At 34.5% G+C, this 21,175-nt stretch overlaps 1 protein-coding gene across 21 annotated transcripts in view; it reads right to left on the bottom strand.

Annotated features, from left to right (window-relative positions):
• BAZ2B (bromodomain adjacent to zinc finger domain 2B) overlaps nt 1-21,175 on the bottom strand; it is a 378,273-nt gene that overhangs the window by 65,243 nt on the left and 291,855 nt on the right. For 15 of the 21 annotated variants that reach the window (XM_027130377.1, XM_027130323.1, XM_027130316.1 and 12 more), the window contains 8 exons: nt 18,063-18,273; nt 12,121-12,213; nt 11,944-12,005; nt 7,152-7,217; nt 5,404-5,469; nt 3,947-3,991; nt 3,701-3,727; nt 2,400-2,465 (listed from right to left, as the gene is read on the bottom strand). In XM_027130377.1, coding sequence (XP_026986178.1) covers nt 2,400-2,465; nt 3,701-3,727; nt 3,947-3,991; nt 5,404-5,469; nt 7,152-7,217; nt 11,944-12,005; nt 12,121-12,213; nt 18,063-18,273 — 636 coding nt within the window. The remainder of the gene's footprint in view (nt 1-2,399; nt 2,466-3,700; nt 3,728-3,946; nt 3,992-5,403; nt 5,470-7,151; nt 7,218-11,943; nt 12,006-12,120; nt 12,214-18,062; nt 18,274-21,175) is intronic. The other 6 variants (XM_027130367.1, XM_027130410.1, XM_027130401.1 and 3 more) reach the window with 1 other exon arrangement.

Raw genomic sequence — 21,175 nt, 5'->3', positions numbered from 1 at the left:
CCACTGGATAGTGTTTATCCAGATATAATCTGGTTTCTTTTTTGAATAGATCACTCCGGCTACTCTGTGGAGAATGCATAGGGAGTGTGCTGAGGAAAGCAAGAATGAAAGCAGGGAAAACAGGTTCTTTAAGTTATTATGCTTTAAGCTGTTACTTTATGTATACATGCATGCACACGTGCGTACACACATATATTTTTGGTTTGATATTTTGGCAGTTTTCTTGCATTTCTTTTCTAATTACTCATGCTTGATACGGGCAGCCCTATCACGAACTTGCATTGCTCCAATGTAGGTGGGTTAATTTTCCTTTAGTTTCTTCTCACTTTATCTGATAATTGTTTTTATATTTCAAAGTACTTCAATTGAAGAGTATTTTGTATGCTATTCATGTTCCTTTTTTTCTGAGGATGAAGGTAGCTAGAAGAGGGAGAGCTGTACCCGGTTTCTCATATCCCTTTCTGAGTTTTATTGGAAGCAGTTTACCTGATTTCACTCTATCTAGTCAAGGGTATATCCTTTTCCCATGAAAGATGCTCTTGGGTCTTGAGAGATTCTTAGAAGATTTCATTTGAATTATCTTCATTTATCTCATGGTTGCTACCTTCCACTCAATGCAGATCTTACTCACCTCTCTTCAGCAGCTTTTCTTACTCTCCTCCCAGGCCACAGAGCAAATATAAAAAAACCAGTGAGAGAGGTCATGACTTTTGGGCCTTTTGGGTACCTCTTAACCTGAGCATTCACTCCCTCGGATGATCTTATCCTTACTATTCTCTTGGGTGTCCCCTTCTACCAAATCCTAGTACGTCTGGAGATAATGCTCTTGGTTATTTTCATTATTCTACCTTTCTTTAGCTTTCCTCTCCAAGAGGAAAAATCAGAATAACAAGCCCTGGTTCTTCTTGGTCCTTCTGGTAAGAGGAATACCTGGCAGGGAAGAACTTGACTCTTGAGGGATATTCCAGGTCTTTTCCCTGAGTTATTCCCTCAGTTCCCATCTCTCCAGATAGGAGAAAATTAGGTCGGGCTTTTAGAATTTTAATTAATCCCCTTCCCTACTCTTCCCGCCACTGCATTCAGAAGGGAACAGAGTTCGCAGCCATGCCCAATCCTGGAGTCTGTCACCTCTCTCTCTTTCCCTGCCTGTCATTTTTCAGAGATTGTGGTTATAAATCCATGTGTAGATTCCCTTGTTGTGTTAGGTGTAGAGGGTGTCAGTGGCCCTGGATAATTAACAAGTAAGGAAAAAAACACCTACATAGTAATAAATAACTTATTGTGATAAGTAAGTAGGCACTATGTGGTGCCAGGCACCGTTCCAAGAACTTTACACATATGCTCATATAGACACACACCCATTTAATCATAACTACAAACCCTATGAAATAGGAATTAGTATCATCTCCATTTTACAGATGAAAAACCTGAATCGCAGAGAGGTTAAATAACTTGCCCAAGGTCATATAGCTGGAATGTATGAAATTAGAATTCAAATCCTGATCATTTGGTTACAATGTCCAGGTTCCTAAACAATACACATACTGTGCCTTCATATCAGAAATCTGTAATGAGAGTTTAAGCCACAGCTGAGGCTAAAAAACTGAAATATAGGGCACTCAACTTCTAGAACAAATAGTCTCATTTTCATTAATTATTATTTATTAAATGCTTATCCCACTTGATAATCTTATAACCCTACCAGAATCATTTTCTCAATTTTAAAGAAGAAATAACCTGACGAGCTTAAAGCAAGTTGGTTTAGAGCCAGCAGAGGTATCTGAGTCTCTGAAACTCCAAAGCCCTGGTTATAATGGCCATACCTCTATTCAACTGTTTTAATTCAGAATGCATTCCTTTGTAACATTTTTTAACCTTTAAGTGATTTCTATTAACATCCATATAAGTTCATTTTGACTTATTGCAATAATTTTCTTATTCTGAAGTATATGGTAAAAGTCTATTTCAAAGATAGTACTTAGGCCTAATTTTACACATAGAATGCTAAAGAGTAATTCTGAGGGCAGAAGTCCACGGCTGAACTGACTGATGTTTGAATTAGGACACATAGGACTTGTCTAGGCATGCCTGTAATTTTGTGAAACTCTGGTCACAGTAAGAAGAATTCATTTTATCCAAATGAATGCCATTCACTATATTTTAAAAAGGTAATTAAAATCTCAGCCAAGAAAATTGACTCATACATTGGAATCCATCCTATGGATTCTTTTATGTTCTAACACTTGGTTACTATCTCTAACCTTTGGTTTGCTTATGTATGAGAGTCGGTAAATCACGACAATCAGTACTCCAAAAAATCTATACTTAGAAGAGCCAATGTTTTAAGAAAAAATATTAATTTATGACAAGATAATATTTTTCCAGAAACATACACTTACTTCTGCTTTTTTACGCGCTTCCATAGCTTTCATAAGCATCATATGTTGTCTCCTTCTCTCTCGTTCCTATTAGGCCAGATAAAATTAGGAATATAACTCAACCATAGTTAATAGTTTGATTTTCAAATGGAAAAACAAAACAAAACAGAACAAAAAAACTCGGTATAGCATGTTTAGCATTTATAGACAAGTCACAGTAAATACTAAATATAAGACAAGAATGGCCAGTCTGTGCATGTTTTAGTTCAGGTTTAGAAAGCAAATACAAGAACAATCAAAAGCAAAAAGGTAAAGCAATGAACATGGAGACAGTGTAAACAGAAGCATACAAGGTTTACTTATGGTCAGTTGTGATGCTCCTTCAAAAGCTGGCAGAACAAAAAGCATAATGGTTGGCTGGAACAGGTCAGTTACCTTACATCTGCTATTAGAAAAACCACAAATATGTACTACAGCCAATTAAACCAAAGGTTGTGCTGTTCTTAAATTTTTAGATCAGGTAGAAATTGATTTATATTCACTTTCACTTCATGGTTTTAGAATTAGTTATTTTTATTTCAAGTACACTATCATTTTGTAAATCCAATAAGCCACCGACAAATTAGAAAGTTTTTTTCAAGCTGTTATAGGCATGATTCATATAACAACATCAATGAAATGGGATATTCCTGTTTACTGATGTCTGCCACTTGATGCACTATTTAAAGCCACAAAAGCTGCACCATGGGCTCGTAAGTGGAATCTAAAAGGCACAGTATGAAAATAAGGTAAGCATTAGCTTACTTCAATAGTCTCATTTTACTTTAAAATAAAAAAGTCACATAGCTATAGTACTGAATCATTCTTTTTGATTAAATATACGTGGTTCCCCCAAAGGGATATTTCTAAAAATTTCTAAAATTTGTCCATAAAACCAGAATATATTTCATATTCTCTCATCAACCTAACTCAAAATTCCCATTGTATTCAATGGCAGTTTTGCATCTAGAATGATGGGAGAATATGGGTCATAGTCGTATCTAATTGGATAGTGATCCAACTTTCACTGTGACATCAGTAACGTAAACTTTTAGACAGCAGCCTTATATAAGGCCTGCCCAATTCAATTGAAAATCTTGGAAATGTACCATATTTCTTTATAGACAGACAAGCAGATGTATGCAATGCACTGTGCTGTAAAGCCATGCAGCAGTATGTAATATGACAGCAGCCAGTGCTACACTTTATGCATTGCTATGACAACCATATCACAACCAAATCACAATGCGGTGTTAGATGTACAGAAATAAACATACCCATACCATATCTAGTCTATGCCTCTCCAACTCCTGGTAGAAAGAGTTGGCACAACATTATGAAACAGAAATCACAGAGTCATGAAACCAATTTTTAACCCCCCGAAAGACACCAATCCCAAAACCAGGAATTTAAGCAGGAATTATACTGGAACTTTTAAAGAAAATATCTTGAAGATTTTTCCAAAAATAGATTTAAGAAAAATTATAAAATGTACATTTCGACAACTGTATAACTATGTGTCTACAGACCTGATGCTTTAGAAGAACAGCTTGTTGTCTTCTCATTTCTTTTTCCTTAAAAATAAGAAACTTTTAAGATGGATTTTTAGGGAAAATTTAGAACATGCAACAAGTATTAAAAGTTCCTTTTCTGAGATTCTATAGTCTTCCATTAGGTTGAACCATATGAAACTGCAAACATCCAATAATTTTTTACTTATATAGTGGCAACTTCATATGGTTCTACCTAATATATAAAAACTGTAGGACAGGAGCAAGGATCCTTATTCAGTAGACATTTAGAGTTAAAATTCAGTGACCTAATAGTAAGCACACTTCAATGACCCATTCACTGAACTGACTAGCTAGATAGACAGAGCATATCAGATACAACTGGCACTAAAAAAAAAAAAAAAAAAAAAAAGAAAACATAATGAAGCAACCCTCAAATCTAGCTAATTAAAACTCTCTCCACTCTGAATATAAATCCCTAAATACACTCTGGGATTAACAGCATCTATATCATTTCCATCACTGTGTAGGAATGAAAGTGACAAGAGAAAAGGAATCAGCTGGTGATTTTTATGCCCACCTATGATTGAGGGCACCATCCCAAAGGGGTAGGGCTTAATCCAAACAGTTCTGGGAATGTCACCAATTTGAATCTTTTTATAAAGATAAAATACGGATTAATTAATATTAAGGCAGCCATTTTGAAAAGGAGTAGAAATTTAAAGAACAAAGTAAGAGAGTCTATGTAGAAAAAGGTAACAAACAGTTCCCTGGTTTTATAAGATATAGCTGTAGTGGCTGTTTCTTGAACCGGTAGGACCACATGGCTGCCCAATTTCAGTAAATAACTATCAGAAAAAATGGAAGGTAGGGGTGTAATGTGTGTCAGGGTGGAGGCTGGTGGGGGAGTGAGGGTCCAACTCTCTTATGTTTCATGCCAGAAAATCAAAACCAAAACATCCCCAAACAACACATCAAGTTACAATATGTAACAATGGCTACTTTTATTATTGGTAAATTATAGCTGATAAAGTTAGGTTTTTGTTTCTGTAGGCTTTTCACTTTTTAATAGTTAAAACAGTTATTAGACATTAACAAAGAGAACGTTATAATCTAAGGAGAGAATCGGATTTGGAACACAATTTGAAACTTAAACATAAATGATACAAAATAGCTCTGGGGAGATCTTATCCATCAAAACTATATACAGGTATTATGCAATAGTTTGCATTTCTGATTTGGTCTGCTATTTAAAGAGCTCAAAGTATCACATATAACCTGTATAACGAAATATAAAAATATACATACAATATACATACAATAAAAACACACACTATACACATGTTTTATCTGTGCTAAACATTTTTTTAGATAGTCATTTTGAGGAGGGCTTTTTTTTAATACAATTGATACTGGTATAATATCATACAGTTTTTATTTTTGAAAAATGAAAACTGATTCTCATCTAAACTAACCTTTATTCGTTTCTCGGCCTCCAATAATTTGGCATTTGCTGCTTCTTCCTTCTTTTTCTTTTTTGCCTGTACATGCAAAACAGGTCTCAAAGTCATGCAACAGCACCACTGCAACTTGAAAGTAATCTATGACTTGAAAATGGAGCTACATGCCTCACAGGTACAAAACAACATGGAACATATATGTAAACAATTACAGATTTTCCCACAGTTAATATTGTACTTAACATACTAATTTCATTTCTAATGTATAGATTAGCATTAAGATATAAAAAATTCTTAAATTCATAAGAGTATGTCAGCTTTTCTTGACTTCTTCAAACTCTATTAAAAGTCTGAAATAATTGTTTATTATTTTACATTAAAACTTAATCACAGAAAAAATTTTATGTAATTTTTCCTTTTTTTTCTCATTTTTAAAAGTAAAAAATGATCATAAAAAATTCAGAAGATGGGATAGATTTTAACTGATAATAAAAGTTACTTAAATAATAAATCAGTAACACATTTAAAAATGAACATGTCTATTTGGATTTTTTTAATACTTGAAATTTGAGATAAAGTAATCCATTACTCAGCTGATATAAATGAAACACATTAAATCTGATTTTCTCTAGCTGTATATTGTGATTAAATTCAAGGTTTTTTAAAAAGATAGAATGGAAACTTATAATCTTTCATGAAGTACATTTTGAATATCAAGGTCATGATACCAAATCTGAGCGTCATAATGTTAAAGTCATTAATTATCTAGTAGTTTGATAACTATCCAGTAGCTATTGTTAATTTACTTGAAGGTAGGAGTACTTTTGATTCGGATTTTTAAAATTAATTTGAAATGGTTAAGGAAACATGTGTATATTTCTAGAAGGAATAATCATGTAACATAGAACACTTCAGCTATTTGACACCCTCAGGGAATAAATCGTTTATACCAAGAGTTTCCTGAATAGCTGGGAGGTTATAGCAATTCTGAACATTAAAAGTTTATTTTCACTATTTTGGATGGAAATAATTTTGAGATATATACTGCTTAGATACACTACGCTAAATATAATTTGGCTTTTTCTTGATGACTTGGGGCAATTATTCTGAACATCAGTTATTATACTGTACAGTTCCACAGAGTAATGCCTTTCAGCTGCTAAGGTGTTGAAAATTGCTTGCTATTCAACTAAAAGATTACAGACTCTTGGTAGGCTTTTGAATTCCTATACATGCTGGTTGGAGTTTTTCTGTATTTTCCCTTGCTATCTTGTGGCTATTATTTTACTGATTCCAATATATGTCCTCTAGTCCTATTCCATCAGCTTGTGGGGAAGCAGGGTATATTAGAAGCCAGAAAAACAAGCTGATTAAACTGTTTCTACGTTTAAAATTTACTTTCACTCTTCTAATGTTTTATTTCTAAATTAAAAGTAAATATCTGACTATAAGTCCTAATGAGTTTTCTAAAAGTAAAGAACACGAGTTTCAGCACATGAACCTTATGACACCTATACTGGCTGTTCAGAGGTTTCCCTGTTTTCTTCTTCTCTTTTGTCTTATTTCCTGGGTTGTTAGGATTAGATGAGTCTGCTAAATAAGGATCAGATAAGGTCTTACTCTATGCATTATGTTTAAAGAGAGTTTCTGATGGACATATTAATTTGTATAAGTGACAGAATATGTAGGTAAGATTTTTATTTTCGGAGACTTTAAAATATATGACTATATTACTTTAATCATATCACATTTAAGAATTCTACCTCTAGAATTTGCTGGGCTCGAAGCTCTTTTTCCATTCTGATTTGTTGTATTCTCTTAATTTTTTCCTGTAGAAAAAATTATAATAATTTAAGATAATAAAATAAACTAAATATCTAGGTGAAAAGTATTTAAGTCAAATCAAATAAGTTAAGATATAAATACAGAGTTACCAAAGGTTGCCCATGGTGGATGTAAAACTTGTTTAGTTTAACATCATATATAAGTTCATGTCAAATTAATATGACTTTATAAAATTTCTCAAAACAATTTGTAAAATACAAATGCTAAATATGTATACAGAAACTACATAAACTAACTCATTTAGCCTGTGAATTTTTATAAGTATCTGCAGTTACAATTATACTTAGTTTTAAATAAAAACAGGACAGAAAAGTAGAAAAATAGTGTATCAGGAGTGAGAAAACCTAAGGCTAGTCCTGAGTTACCGTCATTCATACAATGATCTTGAGCAAAGAATAACTACTCTTGTATAAAATAGGGAGAGGTGTTTGCCCTCTCTCACTATGTCATGAATAAATTAAAAATGCTTAAAAAAGTGTGTGGCAGGGGCTTCCCTGGTGGCACAGTGGTTAAGAATCCGCCTGCCAATGCAGGGGACCCGGGTTCGAGCCCTGGTCTGGGAAGACCCCCACGTGCCACAGAGCAGCTAAGCCCGTGTGCCATAACTACTGAGCCTGTGCTCTAGAGTCCGTGAGCCACAACTACTGAGGCCCGCGTGCCTAGAGCCCGTGCTCCGCAATGAGAGAAGCCACTGCAATGAGAAGCCCGCGCACTGCAACGGAAAGTAGCCCCCGCTCACCGCAACTAGAGAAAGCCCGCGGGCAGCAACGAAGACCCACCGCAGCCAAAATAAATAAATAAATTTATAATAAAAAAAAGTGTGTCGTGCCACACAACTGTAATCGATCATCATTAACAATTTCCATACTATAATTTCTTACTTCACATGATAATATTACATTGCTTTTTTTTTCTTTCTTTTTTTGCGGTACGCGGGCCTCTCACCGTTGTGGCCTCTCCCATTGCGGAGCACAGGCTCCGGAGGCGCAGGCTCAGCGGCCATGGCTCACGGGCCCAGCCGCTCCGCGGCATGTGGGATCTTCCAGGACCGGGGCACGAACCCGTGTCCCTTGCATCGGCAGGCGGACTCTCAACCACTGTGCCACCAGGGAAGCCCTTGCTTTTAACTACTACAATAAGCCAAATTCAGAAATAATCTGTAATATTATTTTAAAAAGGCTTAATTACAATTGAACATTCTAGAGAATGATTCCAATGGCATAATTGGTGTTCACATTGTCTAAATTTAATGTACTAGTTATTGTTTTAGAATTCAGTGATTAAAGTTTGATAAAACTTTACATTTTGATTTAAAAACATTATCTCATATGCTATCAGCACAATGTTAACAATTTCATGTTCAGAAACCCCTTTGAAAGTCCCAAACTGGTACTCAATAATAATACATCGTTTGCCCCCAAACACCCCAATTTTCCTACTAGCAAATTGCATTTGTCGTAGGATTTCCAGAGCGAACACATTTTATACTGCTTAATGTTATAATACCTGTTCCAATTTCCAGATGCTAGCTGTACCTTTGCAAGCTATACTTTAACGTTTTTAAACATTTCTTTTTATGTACACTGATGTTATTGATCTCAATATATACATACATAGACATATATACACACACACACACACATATATGGTAGTGGTGTCATTAGCATTAGTAGAGATAAACATTATTTATAAGTTATTATAATACAGATTCACTTTATAATATTGGGTATCCAACCCCTCAACTGGGCACTCTACATAAAATATCTTATTGATCATGAAAAGAGTTGAAATTATCTTCTTTTTACCTAATAGAAAGCTAAAGTTCCTAGAGAGTAAATATTTTGCCTTAAATCAAATAGTAAATACAGAGCCTTGGTCACATTCCAATGCTTTTGTTCCTTCTGCTTCATAATAATGCTTCTGTAAGCTTCCAGAATATTGTCTTGAGGACTACCTGGTGATACTGGCCTACTAGGTGGAAAAAATAATCCAGAAGCACATGCTACTATTTTATTCTAGATCTAAAGCTGACTTTAAAATAGGCATTATGTAACTGACTATGTGAGTAGACCTAAGCTATACTTTGATTCACTTTGTTGGCAATAAGGAATAAGTCAGATTGTATTCTGAAACTAGCCTCAGATAAATATCTTGACAAAACTCTATGATCAGCTCATTTGTATTAACGTTGCTGAAACGTTGGTACTCCAATGCTTTTTTATTTTTTAACATCTTTATTGGAGTATAATTGCTTTACAATGGTGTGCTAGTTTCTGCTTTATAACAAAGTGTATCAGCTATACAGATACATATATCCCCATATCTCCTCCCTCTTGCGTCTCCCTCCCACACTCCCTATCCCACCCCTCTCGGTGGTCACAAAGCACAGAGCTGATCTCCCTGTGCTATGCAGCTGATTTTTTGATGAGCAGCAAAAACCATGTATATTTAGGTTGTAGCCACTTCAAGACTTTAGGGTCACAAAGCTGAATTTAAAGTGCTGATAAGATTTGATGGATCTCTAGCCATTAGGAAATAGGATGAGCTATAAAAAGGTATAATATTTAGAAACAATAGTATTTCACTTTAAAATGAAACATAAACTTATTTATATATATATGTGATATACAGTAAATACTTATATTTTAACAAAAGCATTCATTAGACTAGATATTTATAAGTCAATCTTACAGTGTCTTTAGCAGTGACAATTAACAAACTATTTGGAATTAACAAACTAAAGGAATTCAAGTTTACTGCTGACTACTTTAAATTACGGTAAAAGAGTTTAGTATGCAGTTTGGTGTTTTATATCATCTTTTAAAAAGTGAGCATTTGCTTTGTGCCAGGCACTGTTGCATGTCCTTTACATTTATCACCTCATTTAATCTTCAGATAATGCAGTTATTTTCTTTCACAGTGGAGGAAACAGAGACTTAGAGGTTGAGAAATTCATCTAAGGTTACAAAATTCTTAAGTAGCAGAGCCCATATTCAACTCTTACAGTCTGCCTGACTGTAAACTAAATTCTGAATCCCAATTCCATATCAACTCTTTCTAATCATACTGCTTTAGTCAATACTGGAAAGAACCTTTGAGACAGCCACATCAAATCCAATCCAAGCCGTTTATTTAGCAGCTATTTATATAATAACACAATTGGCTTCATTTCATACTCAGAAATAACTACTTGCCATTTAAAAATTTTTTAAAGAATATTAGTTCTCCCCATTTCCTTTCTGCTTTAATGATTACAGTGAATATATGGAGATGGGAGAGTAGTGTACACATTCCCATCTTCAATAAAGTTGAATATCTTGTCATATAATACTTTACCTGTAAGAATTTTAAAATTGCTTTATTTACCTATACTTAATTTTGAAAACTACACACAGGAGAGGTACTGTAGATATACAACAGAATGCTGCTGAAATGATGCTTTTTTCATTGTTTGCACTGTAGTTGGCTCTCCTTATCTGCAGGTTTTGTATCCATGGACTCTACCAACCATGGATCAAAGCTAAATTAGAAAAAAAATTTTTCAGGAAGTTCCTAAAAGCAAAACTTGAATTTGCCCCATGCTGGCAACTATTTACATAGCCTTCACATTGTATTAGGTATTACAAATAATCAAGAGATGATTTAAAGTATACAGGAAGATGTGCATAGGTTATATACAAATACTACACCATTTTACATAAGGGACTTGCATCTGTGGATTTTGGTATCCATGGGGGTCCTGGAACCGATCCCTTGTGGATACTGAGAGACGACTGCAGTAATTTTTTAGTAACTCTGAAAGCAATCACAAGCAATGGAGGCAAACCTTATTCTATATAACTTGAATTTAATTTTTTACTAGTATTTTACATGTTTTAGGACAACAACTTTTCTTATTAAAATTTGAATATTTAATTAAGGAATATCCTTCATTTACTAATACATTAATTTAAAAAGTTTGAAAGTTATTCATGATGTCAACTTATATTCAAAGTCTATCAGGATATTAAAAGTACTTATACAATTTACTGTTTGGTAAGCAATTTTTTTTTTTTTTTTTTGCAGTACGCGGGCCTCTCACTGTTGTGGCCTCTCCCGTTGCGGAGCACAGGCTCCGGTGGTAATCAATTCTTAAAAAACTTGGAAGTAGAAGACTTCGCTTTAAAATGAGGTGAATTTAGGGACTTCCCTGGTGGCCCAGTGGTTAAGAATCCACCTGCCAATGCAGGGGACACAGGTTCGAGCCCTGGTCCGGGAACTTCCCACATGCCACGGAACAACTAAGCCTGTGCACCACAACTACTGAGCCCGTGCTCTAGAGCCCACGGGCCACAACTACTGAGCCCACGTGCCACAACTACTGGAGCCCGTGCTCTGCAACAAGAGAAGCCACCGCAGTGAGAAGCCTGCGCACCGCAGTGAAGAACAGCCCCCGCTTGCCGCAGCTAGAGAAAGCCTGTGTGCAGCAAGGAAGAGCCAATGCAGCCAAAAATAAATAAATAAATAAAAATAATAAAAATAAAATAAAATAAAATGAGGTGAATTTTAACTAATGAAAGAGGACAACTTTCTAAATAAGATACATAACATTAATGTGAAATACAGTTATTTCAGAAATCAAAATGAAAATAATGTACACAGAGAAAGATACAGATAGATCCCCAAAACAATGCCTGTGTTTTAAAAATCAGTTCCAATGAATAAACATACCTGTTGTTTCATAATCTTTATCTGTTCTTTTTGTTTTCGCTTCTCCTCAGCAGCCATTATTGCTATGATGAAAAATCAAGGCACAGATATCATCAGAAAAGCAACAAAGAAGAGATGCCTCTTATGAATTACCCAATACTCACTCTTCAAGTTTAGGCTACCGTTTAAATCACCCACCTCGTTGTTTTTTAGCTTCTTTGGCAACCCGAGCCTGTTCCTGCTTTTGCAGTTTTCTCAAAAGCTTTATTTGTGCTGCTTGCCTGGCTATTTCTGAAAAATACAAAATTTCAAGGAATGTTATTAACAACTTTACATAACTGCTAACCTAAAAACAATACCTGTGAAACTGGTATCATCATGAAGGACATAATTTTTAAGAAAATTGCCAAACATTAGATACCAAGTCGGAGAACCTCAGAAAATGTCATGTTCATTTCCCCTAGAAATTGCCAAACTATTTCATCGAATATGATCCCATATACATAAGAAAAATGATGCCTCTCTTACTCCTCATGGCAAAGGCTAATATAAGTACATTTTTTTTCACATTTCATGTAATCCTCACTTAGTATGAAAGTACCTGCTAATATGTAAAAAAAAGTGACTCAGCTTCAGTCTTAAAAATAACAAAATACATAAAAAAAAGAAAGAGAACCCAAAATAGAACAAAGCCCCCAAACTTAGCATTTCAGTCCGCTATATAAATGGTAAAATGTTTGAATCCATTGATATTTTCATTTATGAAGGAAAGCGACTAAATCTCCTAAATAAAGAGTACAGAATGTCAATGAGTTTTAAGGACAACCTCGTTCTCATACTTTTTAAGGACAAATGTATGAAACTGGGATAGACTGACATAATTAATGGTCCCAAGTCTTCATTCCTTGACTATCCATGCCATTTGTAATGTGACTTTGCGGTCCCCTCTCATCAAGACATGCGTGGAATATATGTTCTTGTTCCTTGATTTTGTGTTCAGCCATGTGATCTTGTTTGGCCAATGGGATGTAAACAGTGTGATGCAAGTAGAAGTCTGAAAGTATACCTGTACTCTTTCTACTCTTTTTACTCTTGTGCCTTGCCCTTTACTATGAGTACAAGTTCGGGCTAGGCTGCCTGAGGTTGGGACACATGGAGGCAGCTGACTCCACTAATGTGAAAAAGCCCAGCCAAGATCAGCAGAGATGCCTAACTGCCTAACTTGCCACCAGCTCATTCCATCCGCACAAATAGGTAATGCTTAGAGTTGTACACCACTGAGGTTTTGTGGTTGGCCTTAATGTGGCAATAGGTAGCTGATACAGAAAAGCATGTAACGTTACACATTTTTCTGCTGGCAAACTTGATCAAAATACTGCTAACTATAAAAGTGGTGTATCATTCATAAAATCATTTTAGAAAATACCACTTTACATTAGACATTGTTTTCAACTTTGTAGCAGGTGAAGAATTTTAAGAAACTTATATTCACTGATAATGAATACGATTAGGTAATCACTTGAGCTCTACTCATAACCTCCACCATTTATTGAACTGTTGTATTAAATTTACATGATCTTGTTTAATTTTCATAACAACCTTATGAGATAGGCAACATTATGCCCAGCTTACAAATGAAATAAACTAAGGCTCCCAGAAGTTAAAGAGCAAAGCTAAGATACACACCCAGGACTTTCTGACTTCACAGTCTATATGTTAACTACTTCTAAAACCCTTAGCGAAATTTAAATGCCTTCAGATTTTAGAAAGAAACTTAACCCTATGTCCTTGTAACAGCTGAGGTGTAGTTGGTTACTACGGTTGATTTCCTATCATGAAGACTTAAAAAAAGGGGAGGGGATATAAGAAGGTTTGATTTTATCTAGGAAACTTGAAGTGTTAATAAAAGATGAAACAGAAGCTGATACTAAAGTATACCTCCAATCTTCCAATAATTTTCAGTATTAAGTTTTAAGCATCATCAAAAATTTCTGAGCCGCATAAAAAGGATTCTCCTGTTCACGAAATACTCTGGGAAATAAAAATGTATCAACTGGCCTGCAGAGTTAGCAAGCTCTGATAATAATACACCTGTAGGACACTGTTCTCATCTATGATAGATCCAGGTAAACATTATTTTTTAACATATAAGAATTGAAGGCTTTCACTGAACTCTGATATAAAGACCTAAATCTGCCTTAAAATGTAAAGGGTTGCTAAGTGGTTAAAAAAAAATTTCCTAGAAAAGGTGGCATAAGTATGATGCTTTGTTCCAAGCTAAACTGATGTTTTCTAATAGAAGTTTGGCTTATAATAAAGAAACTTTTATCACATATATTGGCGTATTTTTTTGTATATGAATGTATCAGTCAATTTCAAACTCCACACAAGTTCACAGTAATTTTCATGTTTAAACTCCTGGAAAAGAAAAACATTAAAAAGCTCAACTCATATCTTCACTTTAGCAAGGAAGATACAATTTGGATTAATCACTTAAAATTTATATAGCTTAACTTTCACGTTACGAACAGTTGGAGAAAACATGAAAAAAAAATGTTAAAAGAAATTAGAGACACTATGGAGGAAGGAGAATGAGCTAGAGACCAAGAAAATTCACTCAGGCTCTGAGGAATAAACTGCTCCCAATATCTTCTCATTTATTTGGTTTATGGTTGCTGAATATATTATTATTATTTTTTAAGATGTTGGGGGTAGGAGTTTATTAATTAATTTATTTATTTTTGCTGTGTTGGGTCTTCGTTTCTGTGCGAGGGCTTTCTCTAGTTGTGGCAAGCGGGGGCCACTCTTCATCGCGGTGCGCGGGCCTCTCACTATCGCGGCCTCTCTTGTGGCGGAGCACAGGCTCCAGACGCGCAGGCTCAGTAGTTGTGGCTCACAGGCCCAGTTGCTCCGCGGCATGTGGGATCTTCCCAGACCAGGGCTCGAACCCGTGTCCCCTGCATTAGCAGGCAGATTCTCAACCACTGCACCATCAGGGAAGCCCTGAATATATTATTATTGTAATGAGCATTTGAAATATTAATTTGAAAACTACCTTTCATGGTTGAAGAATTTGTCTCTTTAAATTTCAAAGGTAAAAATTTATTTTGAAATAAAGTTTAGTTTCACTTAGAATTAGGGATATTTTACATATACCACACTTCTTTGATTCTAAGATGCATTTTTACACATGTCTAAAATCAGAGTGTGTGTAGAAATTGGCAGCTCTTTTCTTCCTTAGTGGAACATCTTAAAATACTGGGGCATTGCACAGACTAGGGCATCTCAGATCCTACAATGTATGAAATGGACAAGTGTTACTTGGTATCTCACAAAATCTGAGATATGAATGGTATTGGCCAATTAAGAAGCAGGTTTATTTAGATAGGTTAAAAGGTGTTTTCATATTCAAACTTTGTCAGATTCTTATTTGTATTCCCTGAGAAATTAGAGACCTCTCAGTTCACAATGCTTGAAAGTACATTCAAAGTTTGCATTTATTTTACTGTTCTGAATCTTTCTTCAAATTAAGTCCAGTTGTTCAGCCTAGTTGAGTCCTTGTACGATGATAATATATAACAGAAACTTATAGAATCCCCTTGGATAACCCCCTCAAACTGTTAATGTAGAAACCTTTTAGAAATAAAAGGGGTGATAGTGATTCATTGCTATTTTCTTTTCTTCCCAAGAAAAAAAAAATACATATTATACCACAGTTGCTTGTACATATTAATAATTATTATTTATCTAATGTTAAATATTTAACATTTATATACATGCGAGAAAGAACATATATACACAGTAAGGTCAAATGTAAAATAATTTGCAAAATGCAACATAATACAACAAGGGAAAAGTATGTAACGGAATACAAACCAATTTGAAATCTAGAGGGAGAAAAAACCTTGAGTAAAAGTTGAATAATCAACTTCTATTTTGTAAAAATTTAGTTACTTTTGCAAATATAAAGTTGCCGTTTTAGATACTAAGTATTAATGCTATTTGTATAAGATATGCAAAACATGCATGAAGAGCCCAGACTTTGGACATCAGTTAATTTCAAGCTTTCTTATTTTATGCAAACAATGCACATTCCCCACTATTATACATTCTTTAGAAGAGCCAGTGGTTTATTGACAATACTAACTTTAAAAACTCATCATGTATGGCTGTATCTGTTAATATATTAACTTATTTTTAACCTTCACTAATAACTCTTCAAGGGAGATAAACGTCTTAATAGAAACCAAACAGAATAACTTTTAAAAATATTTTAAAAACATACTAAGACAGAGAAAAACTTATACAACATTAAGTTACATAGCAGGCAATTAACTTACATGCCACTGGTGGAAGTATGAACTGGTGCCAACTTTTTGGAGATAATATTTGCCTGCTATTTACCAAAATTGAAAACGCACACACCCTTTGATTCAGAGATTCTATCTCTAGGATTTTATCCTATACATAGCCACACCTGTAGAAGGATGTGAAGATATGTGTAATACGTACTACTGCAGCACTGTTTGTGATAGCGAATGTCAGGAATGGCTAGAACAGTCACCAAAAGGAGACTAATTTAATGAAGTGTGGTAGAATCATACACAGTATCACTCACTATTCAGCCATTAAAAGCATAAGGTTGATTTTTAAGTGCTGATACAGAAAGATGTTCAAGATAAATTAAGTGGAAAAAAAGCCAAGCTGAATAGTATGTACACTATAAGCCATTTATTTTAGAAATCAAAAAGGATATATACGTAATACAACATATTGTTTATGCATATGTATATATATGAGTGTTTGAAGGCATGTGTTATAGGAGTTTATGTACAGTTTATGTATACGAGTCTCTGATAGCCTAACAAAAAACTGTTAATAATGATTCCACTCATGAATATCTTTTACAGAAAGGTTTCTGTTCTATGAGCTTTTGTCATAGATATTTGTTTCATAACAAAAACAAAGGAGCTACAAAGAAGTCAACATTATGATGTTGTTTACAATAAACAAATAAGTCAGGCTTTTCCCCCAGAGAGAACCTATGAGAAGTAAAATCTTGTTAGTCTTCTAAGTTAGTTCTTATTGTTGAACTTTTATTTTACATTGATATATATGTTTATATATATGCTTGTGAATATAAGACACCAACACATATACTGATATATATTCAGATAGCCTTCACAAGAAGCCCTTCACAAGAAGAGTCTTCCCAGTTGTAACTAGTAACTCAAACTCAGGGCAGGACTGTTTTATTTATGCCAGCTTTTTCTGTGTCAGACATAGCCTGGGAACTTAATGTTAACAATTTATGTACACTTTTTTTTTTTTTTTTTGCGGTACGCAGGCCTCTCACTGTTGTGGCCTCTCCCGTTGTGGAGCACAGGCTCCAGACGCACAGGCTCAGCGGCCATGGCTCACGGGCCTAGCCGCTCCGCGGCATGTGGGATCTTTCAGGACCAGGGCACAAACCCGTGTCCCCTGCATCGGCAGGCAGACTCTCAACCACTGTGCCACCAGGGAAGCGCTATGTACACTTCTGAGTCATAAATACATTTGAGGTTATTATGAGCACTTTGTGCTTGATAGTGATACTTTCTGATGGTCTTAAAATAAATATTTGTGAATTAAATCTATTACTTGGGCATTTTGAAAATATCTGTAATATGTGCATACTACAGAAGAACCCAAAGACTGGGGTTACTTACCAGTAATTGGAGTTCTCTGACTGAAAATTTACTCCACAGATCCACATATTTTGGAGTTATCCCCTTGTACCACCTCAAGGAATCGGGAGCTGTTAAAATGAGAATTTCCAGAAGGTTGGCACAACCTTAAGGCATGTGCCGAGTGCTGGTAGATGCCCTTTCAGTGCAAGCCTTAAAAGCTTATCACCCACCTTTGTAGTTCTCAACACACAGGGTCTGCTGTGTTTATGAATATGGCTCTTGAAAGGAGCTTACCTAATCAAAGAACTCCAGTTACCAGTGGGACTCCTTATTTTCTCATTTTTATTCTAACACAAATATCTACTTTTTAGAAATTGAGAGCAGTGTTAATCTTTCATCAGTCAAAAATATAAGAAATATTTACACTTTTTAATATGACTATTACAGTGTCAGATACGTTCTGTTTCTTACCTTGAGCTTGCAGTTTTCTTAGTAACTTGGCATCTGTGTTATCTAGAAATTCAGCACTGCCAACATTTGGAGGCCGACCCTTCCGACATCTCATCCTGGATTCCTCTCTTGCTCGCTGTCTATCTGGATTTGGTGGTCTTCCTCTACGACACTCCATTGCCCTGATACGGGGAATGACATCCTCTTCTTTCAAAAGACACCACTGCATTCCCTTTTAATTAACATTTTATAGAAATAAAGATTACAAATGAAATAAACACAAGTGATCAATATGTCAGAAAATTCTAGGCAAATTCACAGATATTTTGAAATTTATAAAGCTGGTACAAACTTTAGGAATTTTATTTTTTTAATTAAATTTATATTTATAATTATTCATGGACTTGGCATCGTTTTGATATTCTTAATGAATTCAACTTTAAACACAGAGATTTATATCTGTATCTATAAACATATAAATAGATATATATTTTTAAATAACCATTTCTGAACTACAATGACCATAAAGTTGGCAGATATTTGAAAATTAGTTGTGTGATGACACCTCTGTGGATTGTTCTCATGGGTTAACAGTTAAACCAAACATTAAACTATCTAAATAATAGATGAAAGTTCTCTTTATAGAAATATTAGAGCTAATAAATCAAGATGGAATGTAAGAGTTAGAATATCAGCATCTTGCAATACCTGATGAATTAATGAGTCTAAGCACTGAACTTGAATGGTTGCCAATCACCAAAAAGAGAGACAACCAGACAGACATTAGCCTCCTGATGGAGGTTCACTCGATCACCTATAAATTAGTCTTGTCCCCTACAAAATGAAATCAAATCTAGATTAGACTTAATTACTATAACTTCACAGGAAAAACTGGGTGAGAAGTGTATGGTTAACTACACAGCAAAATCCAGTCGAGGAAATACTACAAATTTCTTCAACAGTTTCTTCAACAAATAAATTTCAAGAGGTAAAAAAACCTGTGGGACAATTAAAGGAGCCTTAAAAGATGTACCAAACAATCCCAAGGTGTGGAGCTTACCTAGATATTGATTCAAATACACGAACTGTTCAGAAACTTTTGACAGTTAAGGGAAACTGAAAATTTGAACAATGACTATTATTTGATGATATCAAGGAACTATTAAAGTGTCATAATGGTACCATGGTACCCTTGTAGACAACAAGAGTCCTTATCTTTTAGAGATATGAACGAAACATTTATAGAGGAAATAACATGTATATTATTTGCTTCAACAAATTATGGAAGAGGAGAAGTGGATGGGGGTATATGTAAAATAATATTGGCCACATGATAATTTCTACAGCCAATGATGAATATATGGTGTATAATTGAGATTTCCCATTATAAGTCTCCTGATGGAAACACATTCACCAGCATAATGCTAGTGTATTATAGGAATAATCCTGTTCAGTGTATAGATACCATCAGTGTCTGGTTTTCATTATCCTTCATATGTCATTCAAAACAAATATATTATTTGTTTGTGATGAGCTGCTTTTCTCTTAAAAAATACATTATTATATTACCTTACTTATTTTCCAAATCAACATGTTCAAATACAGAAAAGGCACCCTTTTAAAATAATCCTTCTAATATAATTGTTTTCTTATTTCTTTTTTTAAAGAGATAATTCCTTTAGTGTGACATTTAAGAAAATGTTTTAAACATGCTTTTTTTCTTAAAAGAATCTCAAACTAGGAATTCAGCTTGAACCACTATGGGCAATTCTGCAACCAAAAATAATCAAAAGTTCTTGAGGTATACTTTATGCCATGATACCTAACTTGGGGCAAGGAGACTATGAATATCTCATTCAATGGGTACGAAAAACACAAATACCACTCCTGCTACCACTACGGATGATGGTTACATCCCACATTCCAAGCACTCTGCTTAGTTCCAGGCATTTTGATTACATTATGTACTTTAATCTTCACAACAGTACTATCTAATACGGTGGATTTTACTGTACCTACTTTACAACTGAGAGAATTCAGGCCCAGTTGAATAATTTCCTAAGGTAAGGAGGCAATAAGGAACAGAACTATGATTTGAACCCAACTGTCTCACTCTCAAACCTGTGCTCTTAACCACTACATGTACTTAACTGATGTCACAAAGATGTTCTTATACTTGATAAATGACTGATCACAATATTCAGCCATGAAAGCACAGCCAAGGTTATGGCAAGGCAAGATTGTGGCAGAAAAAAATTAATGCATATAACCCATATATGTTTAAAATAATATCTATACTAATTCTTTTCAGTAATTGCCAGGTTAAAAATAATTTTACAAATTAATTCTGAGGAAAGTAAGAATTTTTTTGGCTGAGATTTCAATGAAGTCAACAGAAACAGTAGTTGTACCAACTGCATTTTCATGCCATAAACCACTAAGAAGGAAGCCATCGAAACATTTTTATGTTCACCAATATGGGAAGCTTTTGATTAGTTCAGGCTTTCATTTTTCTATTATGCTCTTAGGCACCAAGGCAGCATGCATCACATAAATTGAAAAATATAAAAGTGACATTCGTGACACTTGAAGTAGAAGACAAAGACTAATAAAGGAGTCTGTAAAGGAATCTGCATTCAGTTTTTAAAGTACCTTATTAATAATAAAATCAACTTTTAGCCAAGATTTGAAGGGTTTCATCAATTTATTTTTTTATTCAGTTATAATTTTACAGTTATGTTTTATTCAGCTAGGAAAATATACCTGCCTGTGTCAAAAAAGGAATAGAATATGTTGGTGCCCCAAACTGGTAACATTATAGCGACATTATCATTTACATTTTTGCCCTTGGCATTTATAAAGTAAATGCTTTCTAAGGGAGTTGCATATATTGGACTACATATAATGTCTTTTGACTCCTGGATTTTAGAAAATGAGAAATGGATTGTTAGGAATCTGAAGCTTATATTACAGCTTTAATTCACTGAGTAGCCAAGATAACCGTGGGTAAGGAAAAAAAAGAAGCATTTTTCTTAATAAACTTTTCCTTAGGAAAAGCAAATACAATTTACATCACTTGATTCATATGCTATAAATTTTTTGAAATTATTCATCAAAAGAGTAAATTTATTACT

Source organism: Aethalodelphis obliquidens, unplaced genomic scaffold, assembly GCF_003676395.1.
Source record: "Aethalodelphis obliquidens isolate GAN/ISIS:26980383/991018 unplaced genomic scaffold, ASM367639v1 scaffold2, whole genome shotgun sequence".
Taxonomy (NCBI): Eukaryota; Metazoa; Chordata; class Mammalia; order Artiodactyla; family Delphinidae; genus Aethalodelphis; species Aethalodelphis obliquidens.
This window is presented reverse-complemented; position numbering and strand designations above follow the sequence as displayed.